At 45.1% G+C, this 20,328-nt stretch overlaps 1 protein-coding gene across 1 annotated transcript in view; it reads left to right on the top strand.

Annotated features, from left to right (window-relative positions):
• LOC124799208 (doublesex- and mab-3-related transcription factor 2) overlaps positions 1-20,328 on the top strand; it is a 111,332-nt gene that overhangs the window by 20,169 nt on the left and 70,835 nt on the right. Inside the window, exon 2 of the mRNA XM_047262743.1 lies at positions 14,629-14,858. Coding sequence (XP_047118699.1) covers positions 14,653-14,858 — 206 coding nt within the window. The 5' untranslated portion in view covers positions 14,629-14,652. The remainder of the gene's footprint in view (positions 1-14,628; positions 14,859-20,328) is intronic.

The raw sequence follows: 20,328 nt of genomic DNA, 5'->3' as shown, positions 1-20,328 counted from the left end.
AACATTTCTTGCTTATCTTTATTTTCTCGTTGTTAGCTGCAGTAGTCTACGGGTAGATTGTTGAGGGCGCAATTTTGATTTTGTGGGTCCCAGTTGACATAATAATTGAAGTACTTTCTGTTTCTATGACTTTTCATTTTATCTCATTCCGTTTCCTTAAAGGCAAAATTTACATTAATATTGCCAAAATTAAAAACATGTCTGTTTTCATCAGAGGCATGCCCCACTACTACTCACTCATTCTGCGGTACTAGCACATTCCAAACAGTTTACGGAACAAGGGTTTACGGAACAAGAGTTTATGGAACTCGAGCATACAAAGCCTCTTGACAAAAGAAGAATCATTAACAAGTTATAACACTATTTTGTAAATGAATCCAGAAATAATTTTAATAATTAGCGTTACCCTGTGCAATTAATAATATGAATTTTAAGTATGCCAGGTATTACGTAATTCCAAATATTTCCAAAAGAAGAAGAATTTTAGCAATACGGACAGAGCTAGTAAATATCGATTGTAACAAATTAATTTCTTTTTGTTCTTTTTAGCCTGAAATACAACACATCGTATACAAAATCATATGAAATTCTCTCAGTGATACAGTCAACATAATGTTCACATATAAGAGATTCGAAAATATCTCTGGTATGGACTATTTCTGTAAAGAAAGGTAATGTCACAGGAGGGTGTCCTGTTACATCTTGACCGCGACACCCAGGGCTGAAATCACGCTGTTTTCTTGTGGGCATCAGAGAAAAATATTTCGGACACACCGCCACTCAGAAGCGACATTAAAGGGGTCAGAGGGTGTCATAAAGGGGGTCAATGGAACCACCACATCCCTTTCGGCACTAATTCCCACAAATTTCGCAGCCGGAAACTAGGGGTCGCAGCGCGACGAACAACAAGAGGACGTTTTTGCCAACCTTGACACTGCTGACATTCCCGCTGATGATTCAACCCTTCTGTAAGGACATCTACATCTACATCCATACTCCGCAAGCCACCTGACGGTGTGTGGCGGACGGTACCTTGAGTACCTCTATCGGTTCTCCCTTCTATTCCAGTCTCGTATTGTTCGTGGAAAAAAAGATTGTCGGTATGCCTCTGTGTCGCCCCTGATCTCTCTGATTTTATCCTCGTGGTCTCTTCGCGAGGTATACGTAGGAGGGAGTAATATACTGCTTGACTCCTCGGTGAAAGTATGTTCTCGAAACTTCAACAAAAGCCCGTACCGAGCTACTGAGCGTCTCTCCTGCAGAGTCTTCCACTGGAGTTTATCTATCATCTCCGTAACGCTTTCGCGATTACTAAATGATCCTGTAGCGAAGCGCGCTGCTCTCCGTTGGATCTTCTCTCTCTCTTCTATCAACCCTATCTGGTACGGATCCCACACCGGTGAGCAGTATTCAAGCAGTAGGCGATAAAGTGTACTGTAACCTACTTCCCTTGTTTTCGGATTGCATTTCCTTAGGATTCTTCCAATGACTCTCAGTCTGGTATCTGCTTCACCGACGATTAATTTTATACGGTCATTCCATTTTAAATCACTCCTAATGCCTACTCTCAGATAATTAATTGCTTCCAGTTGCTGACCTGCTATATTGTAGCTAAATGATAAAGGATCTTTCTTTCTATGTATTCGCAGCACATTACACTTGTCTACACTGAGATTCAATTGCCATTCCCTGCACCATGCGTCAATTCGCTGCAGATCCTCCTGCATTTCAGTACAACTTTCCATTGTTACAACCTCTCTATGTACTACAGGATCATCCACAAAAAGCCTCAGTGAACTTCCGATGTTATCCCTAAGGTCATTTATATATATTGTGAATAACAACGGTCCTACGACACTCCGCTGCGGCACACCTGAAATCACTCTTACTTCGGAACACTTCTCTCCATTGAACACATGCTGCGTTCTGTTATCTGGGAACTCTTCAATCCACTCACACAATTAGTCTGATAGTCCATATGCTCTTACTTTGTTCATTAAACGACTGTGGGGAACTGTATCGAACGCCTTGCGGAAATCAAGACATCGTGCGACTAGTGTCGTGCGATCGCTTTTTTTTGCTGTGGTATACAAGGTGGAACCACAAGGGATCTTTCAGAAGCATACGAAGAAATTTGAGTGTGATCTGAAACAGCAAAGGGTGTTTATATTTTTTCGGCTATCCTATTTCGCGCCCTCATTCGGCGTGGTCTTTGGGGGCTGCCACACGTGCGTGAATCAAATGGCAAAGAGACTCTGTAAGACCTCCCAGTTTGGCCTCGGTGCCACGTGCGCATCTTTATTAGACACTTCAAAAATGTATTTGTGCATAGACATCCTCTCGCTGATTCCAGTCTTTTCGACACACGTCAGCTGAGTGGCGCTACATCGCTGCTGAACTAGCGCCTCCTGGCCGCGTGCAAAATCTGAGGTGTGTCGAAAGGGACGCCTGTCAAGCTGGCGCCTTGGAATCAGCGGTTGGCTATCTCTGTACAGGAACATTTTTCAAGTGCCCAACAAAGGTGCGGTGGTGTTGCCAAACTGGAGGTCTTAGTTTTTTTTATTTTTTTAAATAAGGGGTAGAGCCCCTCCACGCCCACACAGGAATGATGGCCAACACAAAACGTCTACCCCCATTTCTGCAAAAGGGTTACTTTCCACTAAAGTAAGGTCTTGCAAGATGTGGGTACTGCGATGTTTGCGTACGTCTGTTTAAGGTTAACCATTAATGTGCGCTCATCTGGAGATAGAATGAGGCGAAGGTTGAACGAAGTGTAGCGGTTTGAATGGCAGAGGGGAAAAAAGTGACAAGGCAAGAGCCAAGGGAAAAAACCTCTGCGGTAGTTGGGACGGGTTGTAAGAGCAGCAGCGGTTTTCTTGCAAGGGTAGGCTTTGTTAGTAGTGGGTATCGTGCAGGTCGATACCTTTGACGATGTGCGGTGGTGTTACCGGGCGGCTGCCGCTGGGTGCCGGTGTTGATTTCTCGATCAGCGTCAACATACCTGTAACAGGTTCATCATCGTTTTGTGTCCGATAGGTCATGTATCAGATGCACAGTGTAGGGTAATGTTGGAGGTTTGTTTGCGCGTCAGAGTGCGAGCTTGTCGGTCTCCCTGCTGTATCCTGTTGGTCGGCTTTAATAGCAGCTGACATATCCAGTCAACGTTGTTGCTATGTAGGGTCTTGCCGACGTTGTCGCTTGTGGGTCTATGTGAGCTTGCCATAGTTGGTTATGCCCTAGCTTGTAATGTCTTTGCCCGCTTCTGCTTTCACATATGGTTGTGATCACAGTTCCCCAGAGTGAGGATGAAAGGATTGTTAGAGTGTCTCGAGTTCCTGTATAGTCGTGTGGCGTGTTTATTGAATACTTCCTTGAGGGTTTCAAGGCGGTTCAAAAAATGTTCAAATGTGTGTGAAATCTTATGGGACTTAACTGCTAAGGTCATCAGTCCCTAAGCTTACACACTACTTAACCTAAATTATCATAAGGACATATACAAACATCCATGCCCGAGGGAGGACTCGAACCTCCGCCGGAACCAGCCGCACAGTCCATGACTGCAGCGCCTCAGACCGCTCGGCTAATCCCGCGCGGCTTCAAGGCGCTATTCATTGTGAAGATCCACGGTGCGTGTGTAGCGTGGAGCGTTGCTAATGATGCCCAGCACTTTGTTCTGTATGATCTGCAGGCGGCACAGGCGTATAGGAGCTGCGTATTCCCAGACGGGAGCTGCGTACATCAAAGGTCTAATCAGTGTCATGTACATGGACGTCGACACCCTCCTATTCTGTGTACTTTCCCTGTTGAGCATTGGGTAGAGCTATTTGAGCCTCGTGTGCGCTATGTTGACAATGTATTCAATGTGGTCCCTCCCATGTAAGTTTCCGGTCCAGCCAGACACAGATATCTGAGTTTCTCTCGGAAACGTATTGGGCATGTATGTAGCGTTACCTGTCGACAGTTTTGATGTTTGCGCAGTAATTTCGGTCTGCGTGTGGACAGAACTGCTTCGCACTTGTCGACGTTTACTTTAATACGCCATCGTCCCAAAAGGTCTTAGAGACCATTGTCAGTTTACTTTCGCATATGTCAGTGTCACACTCCCATGATCACGCCACATGAAGGTCCGAAACAGGACGGTTGCAAAAGCATAAACAACCTTTGCTGCTTCAGATTACTTTCGGACTTCGTCGAATGGTTTTTAAAGATCCCCAGAGGTTCCACCCTCTTTACCAGAACATTAAATTGCGGGCGCATCATATTCACGGGGTTTATAGCCCCTCAGTGCTCTTAGAGAAGCGTTGAATTGAACAGGGAGTGCCGTCCGTAGTGGCCGAGCGGTTCTAGGCGGTACAGACTGGAACCGCGCGACCGCTACGGTCGCAGGTTCGAAACCTGCCTCGGGCATGTATGTGTGTGATGTCCTGAGGTTAGTTAGGTTTAAGTAGTTCTAAGTTCTAGGGGACTGATGAGCTCAGAAGTTAAGTCCCATAGTGCTCAGAGCCATTTTGAACAGGGAGTGTCAGCAGAGTGAAAGGTTGTCAAGAAACTAGCCCTGTGGCCCATCGCATTGCGACCTATCGTTTTGACTGCGAAATGTGTGGTAATCAAGACCCCAAAGGAAGGAGTGGTTTCATTGACGCCCTTTATGCCACTGCCTGAGGCCTTTTAATGTCGCTTCTGGCCGGCGGTGTCCCTGTAATGTTTTCCTCAGGACGGAATATGAGTGAGTGGGGGTGTGACGACCTTCTCATCGTGTAACACGTCCACTGCGGCGCTGCCCAGAACTGTGGTGAAATTTGGTGCCATAGTGACATCATTATGTTTAAGCATCGCAGAGTGCGAGGGTGATGTTGCAGGACGCCACGCTTTTGCACAGTACAAAGAAAGGTTGTAGGAGCCTGTGAACCCAATTTCAGACTTCTGCATCGCAGCGGGAGACACAGTTACGGGGTTCCGAAAAGATGACCCTTTTAATTGTGTTGCGCAGAGTAAAACACAAAAATGTCTTTGGACGTTGCAGCGTCCGCCGACGGCGTTTATGCAACCACCAGGGATCTCTTTTGCTTTGACGAGCTCTCTAGTCTTCTACTCAGCTGCTGTTATATTTTGACAGAGCGTAGATGGGCCACGAGGAGAATTTTTCTTCAAATATGCACAGGAAACACTATTATTTCTGTCTCTTAACACACTACAAATCAACAAATAGAGACAGGCTGTGACATTATGCAGGCCACTCCTCCAAAATATGAAAACAATAATTATATCCATATTCACGCTGTTAATTTAATATATGATTTGGAAAGCACATTTTATTACGAGAAATTTCTAATACCTCTACCATGTTGAAAAATCTTTCCTTAGAAGCTATGTGTCTTATGTACGTCATAGAAATGTATTCGAAATCGGCACCTCATGCAAATGCCTGCACATAACAATTTGTTTGTATATGAAATGGAACTATGACGTAGGACCAGTCGGAGGTAAAGCAGGTTGTAAGACATCGGTTCTGAGGTAAATGTGGGATCTTGAACTCAGTCATACCATTGGTTCAGCCCAATCACGCGCGGTAGCAGAAAGAGTATTTCCACTATAGCTCTAATTTAAGGTGGAACTATACACGCTAGCAAAATGTAATTATACACTTGCCTGACAGGATGGCACCAGAACAGATATGACAACACAGTAAGATATGATCAATAATGTTTACTAATTGTTAAGATACACAGTTTACTTAACTTTGGTAACAGTTTGATGCATGGCACTTCATGTCCTCTATCTGATACAATGATACTACACTAGAGATAAACAAACTGGTGCACCTTCCTAGTGTCGTGTAGGGCCCCCGCGAGCACGCAGAACTGCCGAAACACGACGTGGCATTGACTCAAATAATGTCTGAAGTAGTGCTGGAGGAACTGACACCATGAAGTCTGCAGGGCTGTCCATAAATCTGTAACAGTACGAGGTCAACAGCACGTTCCAAGGCATTCCAGATATGCTCAATAATGTTCATGACGGGGGAGTTCGGTGGCCAGCGGAAGTGTTTAAACTCAGAAGAGTGTTCCTGGAGCCACTCCGTGGCAATTCTGGATGAGTGGGGTATTGCATTGTCCTGCTGGAATTGCTCAAGTCCGTCGGAATGCACAATGGACATGAATGGAAGCAGGTAATCAGATACGATGCTAACGCAGGTGTCATTTGTCAGAGCAGACGTGTCAGTGGTCGCATATCACTCTAACTGCACACGCCCCTCACCGTTACAGAGCCTCAAACAGGTTTAGCAGTCCCTGGCTGACACGCAGGGTCCATGGACTCATGCGGTTGTCTCCATACCTGTACACGTCCATCTGATTGATACAATTTGAAACGAGACTAGTCCGACCAGGCAACATGTTTCTAGGCATCAACAGTCCAGTGTCAGTAATGACGGGCCCAGACAAGGCGTAAAGCTTTGTGTCGTGGAGTCATCAAGGCTGCACTAGTAGGCCTTCGGCTCCCAAAACCCATATCGATGATATTTCGGTAAATGGTTCGCACGCTGACTCTAGTTGATGGTCCGGTAAAGAAATCTGTAGCAATTTGCGGAAGGGTTGCAATTCTGTCACATTGAACGATTCTCTTCAGTCGTCATTGGTCCCATCCTTTTAGGATCTTTTTTTCCAGTCGGAGCTATGTTGGAGATTTGATGTTTTACCGGATTCCTGACATTCACGGTACACTCGTGAAATGGTCGCACGGGAAAATGCCCACTTCATCGCTACCTCGGAGATGCTGTGTCTCATCTTGATAACCTACTATCGCAGCAGCAGTAACCGATCTAACAAGTGCGTCACACCCTTGTTGTCTTATACAGGTGTTGACGACCACAGCGCCGTATTCTGCCTCTTTACATATCTCTGAATACGCATGCCTACACCAGTTTCTTTGGTGCTTCAGTGTAAATGACGTTGCTGTCATTTGGCAGTCTGATGCAGTCCATACAACTGATGAAAGTATTACAAAGATACTCATAGTAGACTGTTCCTATTGCTCTGTAAAAAGCTACCACTAAGTTGGAGCTGTAGTCTTCTGTACAAGACTACTGGAAATGTTCTTTGTAGCGTATCTTACAAGAAAGATTAAGGAAAGGCAAACCTACGTTTCTAGCATTTGTAGACTTAGAGGAAGCTTTTGACACTGTTGACTGGAATACTCTCTTTCAAATTCTGAAGGTGTCAGGGGTAAAATACAGGGTGCGAAAGGCTATTTACAATTTGTACAGAAACCAGATCGCGATTATAAGAGTCGAGGGGTACGAAAGGGAAGCAGTGGTTGGGAAGGGAGTGAGACAGGGTTGTAGCCTATCCCCGATGTTATTCAATCTGTATATTGAGTAAGCAATAAAGGAAACGAAAGAAAAGTTCGGAGTAGGTATTAAAATCCATGGAGAAGAAATAAAAACTTTGAGGTTCGCCGATGACATTGTAATTCTGTCAGAGACAGCAAAGGACTTGGAAGAGCAGTTGAACGGGATGGACAGTGTCTTGAAAGGAGGGTATAATATGAACATCAACAAAAACAAAACGAGGATAATGGAATGTAGTCGAATTAAGTCGGGTGATGCTGAGGGAATTAGATTAGGAAATGAGACACTTAAAGCAGTAAAGGAGTTTTGCTATTTGGGGAGCAAAATAACTGATGACGGTCGAAATAGAGAGGATATAAAATGTAGACTGGCAATGGAAAGGAAAGCGTTTCTGAAGAAGAAAAATTTGTTAACATCGAGTATAGATTTAAGTGTCAGGAAGTCGTTTCTGAAAGTATTTGTATGGAGAGTAACCATGTATGGAAGTGAAACATGGACGATAAATAGTTTGGACAAGAAGAGAATAGAAGCTGTCGAAATGTGGTGCTACAGAAGAATGCTGAAGATTAGATGGGTAGACCACATAACTAATGAGGAAGTATTGAATAGGATTGGGGAGAAGAGAAGTTCGTGGCACAACTTGACTAGAAGAAGGGATCGGCTGGTAGGACATGTTGTGAGGCATCAAGGGATCACCAATTTAGTACTGGAGGGCAGCGTTGAGGGTAAAGATCTTAGAGGGAGACCAAAAGGTGAATACACTAAGCAGATTCAGAAGGATGTAGGCTGCAGTAGGTACTGGGAGATGAAGAAGCTTGCACAGGATAGAGTAGCGTGGAGAGCTGCATCAAACCAGTCTCAGGACTGAAGACCGCAACAACAACAAACAACAGCGTAATTCCAGAAAATATGGCGGAGCTGTGATGGCACTGGTGCGAACAATAGGAACTGTGGCGGAGCTGCGACTGGACTGGTGTGAACAGCAGAAACTGTGACGGAGAATTGCAGGAATTCCTGGCACAGTATTCCTGAGAGAACGCCTACAGCGCGTCGTCCCTTGTGCATGTTGGCGGAAGCATTCTAGGCAAAAGCGAAGTTGTGCGCTGTTGACTGTGCTCTTCTGGCGGCTGGTATCACCATTGGCGGATGAATCCGACGCGCAGGTGGACGTGAGGCGGAAGCAGAAGCTAGTCCCGATTAGCGAGCGCCACCTGGAGGCAGCTGGTCGAAGCTGGGAGGCGGCTGTGTGCTGGTGGCCTCTCGTGGTAGTGCTGTGTGCTTCTTGAGCCATGTACACGCTCTACTGATGCCTGCGCCTAACTCCCCACGTATGCCAGGGAGTAGATGCCCGTCACGCTGGGGCATCGGGACTCCCGGCAACGGCCACCCTGCCAGGTGGCCTTTGCCGCGGCTGCGCGATGCCCGTGGGGTGGGCCTCTGGTCAGAGTGGGTGGCACCAGGGTGGATGACACGCGATGGTGCGTACCATGTCATCACTTGCTGGTCTCCAAACGCCAGCAGTCTCTAAGCGTTCCAAGTCTCAGTACAGTAATGTAGTCGGTCTGCAAAGGAGATTTGCTTACAAAACACTCGTGCTACCCATTCTAGAATATGGCAGTAGTGTGTGGGATCCATAACAGAAATGACCAACAGGGGATATTCAACATATACAGAGAGGGACAACACAGTCACAGGTTTGTTTCACCTGTGGGGCAGCATCATGGGTATGCTGAAAGAACCGAACTGGCACATACTTCAACAACCCCCTACGTATTTCTCTCGTAGGGGTCATGAAGGCAGGACTGGACGAATTATAATGCGCGCAGAGCCGTCGCTATAAACTATAAACTTGGGGTAATAACTGAATATCTAATTTTGTCTTTGTTTCCCACTGAAATACTGATATCATCCAGAAGTGACGGTGCAGGGAAATCAACTTGTGACCTTTCGCTTTCGCTGTTGCCGCGCCCGTCTCCTTCACCTACCCCATCCTCGCTGGGGACGGTGGGACAGATTTCTGTCACAGCCTCATCCCATCAGTCACAATCTCCCACTCCTCCACCTTCATTAGGAATTTCAATCTTTGTTCGAATTCTGCGTTTGTAACTGCAAGTACCAGTACTAAAGAACCGAAAGTCGATTGTTTCATAAACCAGTTCTTTTAAGGATTGTGACAGCCAGCTCAATTTGGAGTCGAAAAGAACCGGTGTAATTTAAACTCGATTGTTTCAGCAATAACTGCCACCCCTACTGCTAGTATGTGACGTCGCGTACGTGGTGAGTGCTTCGGTACGAAGGTTGTTGCTGATTTCTTTATGCTGTGTCCTAGTAAGTCCGCGAATTTGGAAATTTTGTTTTCCGCAAAGCTACAGCTGAAACCGAAAGTAGAGGAAGGCCTCGGCTGAGACAAGCAAGAACACTTAAGTGGTTTAAGTGATGTAAAGATGTCCCTGTGTCTGTGAAGCATGATGAAACCACGAGCTAGCCATCATGCGCAACTTCGAAAATAAATGCCAAAGTAATCACAAGACAGAAGGCAAACAGTCCATTACGTTTATGAAATCGTTGGAATTTCATACAGGGTATGTTAAGGCAATCTAGATGAAGGACTTAGCCATGAGATGAATTTCAACAAGCTTCACTCCTCGTCTTTGGAACGCCGACTAACGAGACCGTAAGGTTCAGATATGCACTGAATTACAAAAGCAGTTGATCCAGATTTCCTATCCAGGTTCGTAACTATCGAGGAATCTTAGGTGTAAGGTTATGACCCTGATGGAAAACACCATCTCCGCGATCCAAAAAAAAAAAAGTTCCAATTTCGCAGCAACATATAGTCAATGCTAATGATTTGCTAATCATTTATCTTTTAGATTAATGGAATTGTCCGTAAGGAATTTATTCCGTGTGGTCAGACAGTCACAGGAAAATTCTAATGCAATGTTTCCAGGAGATCGTGTGGTAGATATTAGACGCAAACGGTCTGAGAGGGAGAAGAACAAAGACTGTCCGCTGTATCATGAAAATGTACCTGCACACATCTCGCTCATCGCTATGGAATTCCTGGACTAGAAGAACATAACTATACCCCATCTACCACACTCTCTTGGTCTAGCCCTGTATGGTTTCTTGTCTTCCGGAAAATGAAACAATTTAAAAAGGCGGAGTTTTGACACCATAGACGAGTTGCGTTGTTTTGGAAATCCGCCTTATGCAAATACATGACACAAGAGAATCCCAAAGCACCCAGCCTCAATAGTTTACCAAAGATACACAAAAATAACTGTCCAATCAAGCCCGTAATCAATTTCAAAAACTGCACCATCTTATCTCCTAGCTAGACACCTACACACATTACTACAGAAACTATATACTTTAACGAACAGCAGAAACCTAAAAATTACCAGTGCACTGACAGAAAAGATAAAAGATATAAACATACCATCAACAGCAACCCAGGTATCTTTCGACATCACATCCATGTACACAAGAGCCAGTAGAAGCAACAATCAGCATTGCAGTATCAAGGGGACATAAGTGCACACATAGATGAAATAGAAGTCACCCTAAATATTATAACAGAACTATTTCACTATCAAGGAGTTCTATCTGCAAAAAGATGGTCTACCAATGGGCTCACCCATTAGCGGTCTACTTAAAAAAACATTTCTAAACCACACTAAAAACAAAATATTCAGTGAAATCATACATCCAAAATAGTACAAGATTATATACTGGTACCGATATGTGGATGACATCATTTGCTTGATTGATAAAACACACACGAATAAAACAATTACACTGTGACACAAATACAGTTTACCCCAAAATAAAATTCACCTTTGAGACAGAAGAGGAAATGAAACTTAATTTCTTAGACATCACTATACACAGAACCAACAACAAACATAATTTTGAGGAAACCTACAGCCACAAGTTCAACCATTCACATAAACTCTAACAACCCTCAACACACAAACTCCCACGTTTCAGAGACATACTACACAGGCTCAACAGAACTCCATTGGACAAACTCAACTACACGCAGGAACTAAACACAATATAACAAATAGCCAGAGAGAATGGGTACAACACACAAATGATAAACAAACTGAACAGCAAAATTAAAAATCAAATTAAAAGAGAACACACCACGAACATCAAGAAATTACCAGCCACAACAGAAAACCAAGTACACAAACTCCAGACAAACACAGGGTACCAGGAACACCCTGTAAAGAGTACAGCATGGCAGACACTAACATACAGTAACAAAGACGTACACAGGGTGGGAAACATACTGAAGAAACAAGGACTACAAATATCATTCCGCACGAATAACACAGTACAGAAAAATCTAAACACTAAGAGCTCCTAAGCAGACCAATTCTCCAAAACTGGAATATATCAGTTAACTTACAGTTAATGCCGGTCGGTCTACATAGGCCAAACATGAAGAAATTTCAGAACGAGGTACTCTGAAAACCTCAGAGCCCTAAGAAGTGATTGTACACACTCCACTTTTGCAGATTATCTGATTCCAGAGAACCATCACCCAAATAACATGGAGACTGATCTTAAGATTCTCAGAGAAAGCAACAGTTTCTATCAAAAACTCGCAATAGAGAACAACCACATACAAAAAGCAATAATGCAAGGGGAGAATGTCCTGAATGAAAATACAACATTGTGCAACAAAAACACTGTTCGGAAGACTCAAAGACTTATATAAAGGCACTTCCCCCACATAAAACACAATACTCAAACAGCCTATATAAAAATAAAAATAATAAATGTTTTTCGGTTCCATTCCCACCCCTCATTCCAGCTCTCTCTCTCTCTCTCTCTCTCTCTCTCTCTCTCCTTCTTTCTCTCTCTCTCTCTCTCTCTCTCTCTCTCTCTCATAACATAACATCTCTCCCTGAGAATGGAGTCAGAAGTTCCTGCTCAGATCACGTCTGTTGTGTAAGTGCATGTGAGGTGAACTAGTGATCGAAAATTGCGAGAACAACTATGTGGAAACAGTGCACTGAATAGCTGTTGCTCGATACAACAACCAGACACGCAACAGGACGTCAAAATGTACGTGCAGAAACGCACATAGCCTCCACCCACGGAAAAGTTCTTGATAAATAAGCATTAATTTTCTTCATGGCTAGTTTTGCAGATGACAAGCGATGTAATTTTAAGGTGAGCGTCTAAACAAAACAAAGAAAATTGCACATATTGTAATTCTTAGGCCTACAGCAGTTAAATTATTATAAAATCTGATATTGTACTTTACAGAAATAAGTATTTGACACACAGAAGATGACACATAGGTGTCGAAACATGTCTGGGTAAATACAAAAATAACCTATTTGTGTTTGCATGGGGATGATTTCCAAAACAACCCAATTTTAAATCTCAAACACGGAAGAACATCAAGAGGAGCTTCGAACATTTGTAAAATGAGTACCATAGACGAGATTGAAGCGGAACTGAAACTGATTTTGAATACATTTGAGTCAGCAGACTTCTAGCACTGCTTCTTACTGAGCGTGTTCCGTACAAGCACAAGGAGACTCCTTGGAAGGTGGAAATTAGGGTGCAACGTAACTTTTCTGATATCTACGAGGGCATTCTCGGAAATTTTTAGAAACACCTCGAATACATAACTGCATCTTCAGCAAGAAGTTTGATGTTGCTATTACTCCAGTCTGCCAAGTCATAAATACTTGTATAAAACATAAATAGCAAGTGTCATGACACACTCCCTTGGGGCACGTATCAAAACATTAGGGAGACCGGAAACTAATGTCGTTTCTTTTTTTACATTAAATTTGAACTGATAAGCTATTAACAAGTTCTTATTTTTAATCATTGATGTAATCACCCTCGTTATCAACAGTCTATTGCCATCTGTTGTGCAAATTTTCAATGCCGGATCCACAAAAACCCACTGGTTTCTGAACAAAGTATATATTGGACATCGACCCCATTTATAAATTTTTTGCCACATAGAAAATGTTGTAGCGATCGGAATAAATGGAAATCTGATGCAGTGACGGGAGAGTATAGTGGGGGAGGCAATATCTCCCATCGCATCTCATAAACTTTTCCAGGTATCGTCTTGCATTATTGTTACAGGATAACACCTTGCAAATACTCCACGAAACACACAAAAGCGCTTTTTTGGGGTGTAAAACTTGCTTGCTTGTACTTCTTGAAGACTCATTTGGAGAGAGGCACTGCTTTTTGCATTTTGAATTACCGTAGAGGACCTATGTGTCATCTCGAGTGATCAAGCGATCAAAAAGCGCTTCTGCGTTGTGCCGCAATAAGTTCCATGTTGTGCCTCCATTAGCTTTCTTTACCTTTTCCAATCTGCGAAAAGTGTTCTTGGATGGTGTTAAGAGCGTTTGTCAGTTCATCAGAGACCATGACTGCGGTTACCCTTGACGCTGCATCACAAACAGGAGCGCCTGCGATGGTGTACTCAACGACGAACCTGGATGCACGAATGGCCAAACGTCATTTTTTCGGATGAATCCAGGTTTGTTTACAGCATCACGATGGTCGCATCCGTGTTTGGTGACATCGCGGTGAACGCACTTGGAAGCGTGTATTCGTCATCGCCATACTGGCATATCACCCGGCGTGATGGTATGGGGTGCCATTGGTTACACCTCTCGGTCACCTCTTGTTCGCACTGACGGCACTTTGGACAGTGGACGTTACATTTCAGATGTGTTACGACCCGTGGCTCTACCCTTCATTCTATCCCTGTGAAACCCTACATTTCAGCAGGATAATGCACGACCGCATGTTGCAGGTCCTGTACGGGCCTTACTGGATACAGAAAATGTTCGACTGCTGCCCTGGCCAGCGCATTCTCCAGATCTTTCACCAATTGAAAACGTCTGGTCAATGGTGGCCGAGCAACTGGCTCGTCACAATACGCCAGTCTCTACTCTCGATGAACTGTGGTCTCGTGTTGAGGCTGCATGGGCAGCTGTACCTGTACACTCAATGCCCAGGCGTATCGAGGCCGTTATTACGGCCAGAGGTGGTTGTTCTGGGTACTGATTTCTCAGGATCTATGCACGCAAATTGCGTGAAAATGTAATCACATGTCAGTTCTAGTATAATATATTTGTCCAATGAGTACCCGCTTATCATCTGCATTTCTTCTTGGTGTAGCAATTTTAATGGCCAGTAGCGTATATCTGTTGAACGAGATAAGACCGCGCAGCTACTGACCGACGCTAACTGCGGATGACGCTCTTTGCTGCCAGCAGGTGGCGGGGATCCCCGCGGGCGGCATGGGGGAAGACGGCGGCGCCACAGCCGGCGGGCGCGCGCGGAGGCTCCTGAGGACACCCAAGTGTGCGCGCTGCCGCAACCACGGCGTCATCTCCAGCCTCAAGGGCCACAAGCGGCTGTGCCGCTGGCGCGAGTGCGCATGCGCATCCTGCCAGCTCGTGGTCGAGCGGCAGCGCGTCATGGCGGCCCAGGTCGCTCTGCGCAGGTCAGTCAGACGTCGCTCATCTCAACTACACTGCTGGCTGTCGAAACTGCAAACGTCGAGGAGGACAGCAAATAACGAAATTTTATAGGAGGAAATACGTGATTAAATACATCTAAATGATTACTCTGCAATTCACATTTAAGTGCTTGGCAGAGGGTTCATCGAACCACAATCATACTATCTCCCTACCATTCCACTCCCGAACAGCGCGCGGGAAAAACGAACACCTAAACCTTTCTGTTCGAGCTCTGATTTCTCTTATTTTATTTTGATGATCATTCCTACCTATGTAGGTTGGGCTCAACCAAATATTTTCTCATTCGGAAGAGAAAGTTGGTGACTGAAACTTAGTAAATAGATCTCGCCGCGACGAAAACCGTCTTTGCTTTAATGACTTCCATCCCAACTCGCGTATCATATCTGCCACACTCTCTCCCCTATTACGTCACAATACAAAACGAGCTGCCCTTTTTTGCACCCTTTCGATGTCCTCCGTCAATCCCACCTGTTAAGGACCCCACACCGTGCAGCCATATTCTAACAGAGGACGAACGAGTGTAGTGTAAGCTGTCTCTTTAGTGGACTTGTTGCATCTTCTAAGTGTCCTGCCAATAAAACGCAACATTTGGCTCGCCTTCCCCACAATATTATCTATGTGGTCTTTCCAACTGAAGTTGTTCGCAATTTTAACACCCAGGTACTTAGTTGAATTGACAGCCTTGAGAATTGTACTATTTATCGAGTAATCGAATTCCAACGGATTTCTTTTGGAACTCATGTGGATCACCTCACACTTTTCGTTATTTAGCGTCAACTGCCACCTGCCACACCATACGGCAATCCTTTTCTAATTCGCTTTGCAACTGATACTGGTCTTCGGATGACCTTACTAGACGGTAACTTACAGCGTCATCTGCGAACAACCTAAGAGAACAGTTCAGATTGTCACCCAGGTCATTTATATAGATCACGAACAGCAGAGGTCCCACGACGCTTCCCTGGGGAACACCTGATATCACTTCAGTTTTACTCGATGATTTGCCGTCTATTACTACGAACTGCGACCTTCCTGACAGGAAATCACGAATCCAGTCGCACAACTGAGACGATACCCCATAGGCACGCAGCTTGATTAGAAGTCGCTTGTGAGGAACGGTGTCAAACGCTTTCCGGAAATCTAGAAAAACGGAATCAACTTGAGATCCCCTGTCGATAGCGGCCATTACTTCGTGCGAATAAAGAGCTAGCTGCGTTGCACAAGCACGATGTTTTCTGAAACGATGCTAATTACGTATCAATAGATCGTTCCCTTCGAGGTGATTCATGCGAAATTTAGTACTCGAAGCGGCCGTCATTGGCAACAGTGGCTCTAACCTGGCTGGGTCCTTGTTTTTATTCTTCTTACTATTACTTAATCGGCGCGGTCCACTGTTACATGATCCGCAGGACAGGACAGATAGAATAAATTGTGGAAAGAGGCCAAAATAAGGGGCTGTCAGTTACAATCCAACATACAACTTTATTCTTTGATCAAACATTACAAGAGCCAAAAAACAAAACAAAAAATTAAACACACAGCTTTAATCTTTGGGATTTAATTACCGACTGAAAGTGACTTTACTTTAAAAACGGCTGAAGGCCAATAACTTAAAATGCAAGCATAATCAGAAATTTAAAAGGCAAGCCTTATCTCAAAAACAGTTCTTTAGTTAGGCTGAAGTAAACAAATTAAATTCAAATCAGCTGAAGGCCAAACACTTAAAACTCCAAAACATTATTTTTTTTAAATACCAAAGTCCTTACGTGAAACAGTTCTTTAATTTAGGCTGAAAGCCTTAAGAACAAACAACTGAAACTCAAACCGGCCGAGGGCCGACGACTTAAAAATTGTAAAAAATTTTGAAATGTCAAAAGGCTTATGTGAAACAGTACTTTCAGCTAGGCTGAAGGCCTTAAGGACAAAACAACTGTAATTTAAAACACAAAACCGGCTAGAAGCCACACAAGTAACAACAACAAGAACAAATTTTAAAATAATAAGGCAGTAGCCGGCCGCGGTGGTCTAGCGGTTCTGGCACTGCAGTCCGGAACCGCGGGACTGCTACTGTCGCTGGTTCGAATCCTGCGTCGGGCATGGGTGTGTGTGATGTCCTTAGGTTAGTTAGGTTTAAGTAGTTCTAAGTTCTAGGGGACTTATGACCTAAGATGTTGAGTCCCATAGTGCTCAGAGCCATTTGAACCATTTTTTGAATAAGGCAGTACACACAAGGGCGCTCAAATGTTCGAGGGTCGGCCTGTAATTCAAACACTAACGCTCGCTTAGGTGAGACAGGCAGTAGGGCCAACCATTTACAATCCCACGACAACCCAAACCGACCGACTGTCAACGGATCCACGGACAAGATAACATGTCCCAACAGCCGACAACGAAATCCGAACGACACAATCCGAACAGCGAACTTAATCTTAAGTTAAACTTAACTTTCGTGTCCATGATCGATGAGCCACGGACCTCGTAGCAATGGGAACAGCAGAACACACTCAGGCAGCGCGTGGACGCAGCCCGCGGGCTCAGCCAAAACACGCGCCGAGGTTTCCTCGCTGCTCCACGCCAACCGACCAACTGCCTGCTGGTCCGTCCGCGAGTGCTGCTCCGTCGCGACTGCACTGCTGGTGCGCCTCCCACTCACTTCCAGACACACGACGGCGCAAATGCTGGCCCGGACCCGACCATGCAGAGGAAACACGCCCACTGGCTAACCGACATCCCTGCACCAGCAAAGGACCGACCCAAGTTCCACAAGATGGCAACTGAAGGGGCCCAGAAGCGGTCAGAGAGCCAGTTACACGTTGCCCGATGAGACTAACGACCGAACGATCAACCAACGGTCGTCCCCGTTCAAATCTCCTTTCGTCGGACAATGCATGTGTGTCGCCAGCGGTCGGGCGAGTACTGGCTGCCTGCGCCTCATCTGCGCTCCGTCCCCGACTTCACTGATGGTACGTCCAACTCACTGGTCGACACACGACTAGTCGGAAGTAAATGCTGTCCAGCTAAGATAATACGGCAGGCCTTATATCGATAAGCGCTGCTGCTGCCCCTCACGGGCAGGCAAAGCAGGAACTCGGTGGCACTAGTAACTGAAACTAACATAACGAGGTGGCAGTACGACAAAAACAGGATGTTAAATAAGAGATGGCACGAACACGAGCCACGCACAGCTCACCCTCCGGTAATTATTTCATGACACTGACAAAAAAAGTGAACCACCCAGAAGCTGTGATTGGATGCGTAGCTTCGTATGTGCACACATCATAGATGGGTATGTAAATGATTTAAGAGTTACTTTTCTTTGTGATAGGCAGAACGACCACAAGTGTACATCAGTGTTGTTACCGGGACTGGTTGTGTATACAAGCGGCGTGAACAGTTCTAGACGTTGATGACCACAGTGGAGGACACAGAGATGCTGCGTACCCGTTAGACAGCATTGTTGAAAATTTAAAAGGGGTCTCATTAAGGGTCTTCATTTGGTCGGCTGGTCGAATATCCAGATTTGCGGGACAACAGATGTGACAGAGGCTCGAGCTTGGACTGCATGGGAAAGTGAGGGCATTCATACTTGTCCTCAAGGTTCTGGTCAGCCACGTCAGATCATAACAAGGGAGTACTGTCATATTGTGCACTAAGCACATCGTAACCACATCTGGGCCTGCAGTCCACGAACAAATAATGCAACGTTCTGTGTCATCCCTCACCACTGACTGGAGACTATCAGCAGTCGGATCAGGGAATTACCATCCAATGTGTAGACTGCCATTAACACCACAGTCCAAACACCTGAATTTGGAGTGATGCTGTAATTGGGAAGCATGGACTGCTGGTGACTGGCATCACATGTTCAGCGAGGAATCATGGTCCTGCAATACCATGGATGACCATAGTCGGCGAATGTGGCAGCGATCTGGGGAGAGGTCTCATTCTTCCAATGTTTTAGACAGGCACAGCATGGCTTCATGCTGCGGGGATCTATCAAGTTAGACTTCAGGCTTCAAAAATGGTTTAAATGGCTCTGAGCACTATGGGACTTAACATGTGTGGTCATCAGTCCCATAGACTTGGAACTACTTAAACCTAACTAACCCAAGGACATGACACACATCCATGCCCGAGGCAGGATTCGAACCTGCGACCGTAGCAGTCGCGCGTTTACGGACTGAAGCGCCTAGAACCGCTCAGCCACCACAGCCGGCTAGTGTAAGAGGAAGGAAGATTAGAGTTTAACGATCTTACGACAACAGGGTTATCAAGACGGAACAAAAGCTCGTATCGAGGAAGGATGGGGAAAGATATCGAACGTACCCTATCAAAGGAACCATCCTGGCATTTGCCTAAGGACATTTAGGGAAACCACAGAAAACCTAAGTCATGATGACCGGTCGCGTATAGAAGCCGTTGGCCTTCCCGAATGTGAGTCTGATGTCCTACCACTCCGCCACCTCGCTCCGAGTGCTAGTGCAGCAGGTTGGAAACCGTACAATGCGGTATTCGACTGGGAGAAATTAGCACAGTGGTGTATGTGAACGGATTAAACAGTAAAGCATGCTACGACACAACCGAAATGTGGTGAATCGTGATAGGTAAACGCAGGCATACTGTACAGACACGCATGGCATTGTAACCTCCCAACAGAAAATTCCGTAACCTACCAATAATACAATGTGACTAATCTCTCAATAAAATTGTGGCTCACTTACAACCTTTCAATAATTGACTGTGAATTTAAACTGGTAAATTTCGCAGGCAGAGCGTGAGCAATCCATCGAAATTACATCTGCTCGAGCGCGCTAGCAATAAATTCCTTAGGCATGGACCTCTTACAGCCTGAGCTCAAAATTAGAGAAGGTAACGTAAAACAGGATCCAAAGAAAACTCTAAGTGAGCTAGATTATCACTAACAGTCCCCTAGAACTTAGAACTACTTAAACCTAACTAACCTAAGGCATCACACACATCCATGCCCGAGGCAGGATTCGAATCTGTGACAATAGCAACAGCGCGGTTCCGGACTGAAGCGCCTAGAACCGCTCGGCCGCAGCGGCCGGCTAGACTTCAGACCATCGATCGTTGTGATTGAGTGAACAGTGACAGCACAGCAATAAGTCACGGATACCCTGCGACTTCATGTGTTACCTCTCATACGGTAGGATCGTGCTGAAATTTTTTAACAATAAAATGTCTCTTAACAGTCTGTGTGCTGGTATGGTACTCCTCTGGCCATCAAGAACATGTGGGGGGGTAGCTTGGATGTAAACTACATCCCAATGCCAGTATCTAGGGTTTCAAGGACTTGTTACAACAGTTAGGGTCGATCATGCCCCAGAAGAGGATACAGTGGCTTCTAGACATCCTTCCCACTTGGGTAGCGCATGCATCCAGGCTTAAGGGGACATAACAGAGCTCATACTG

The sequence above is a fragment of the Schistocerca piceifrons genome, chromosome 5, assembly GCF_021461385.2.
Source record: "Schistocerca piceifrons isolate TAMUIC-IGC-003096 chromosome 5, iqSchPice1.1, whole genome shotgun sequence".
Classification (NCBI taxonomy): domain Eukaryota; kingdom Metazoa; phylum Arthropoda; class Insecta; order Orthoptera; family Acrididae; genus Schistocerca; species Schistocerca piceifrons.
This window is presented reverse-complemented; position numbering and strand designations above follow the sequence as displayed.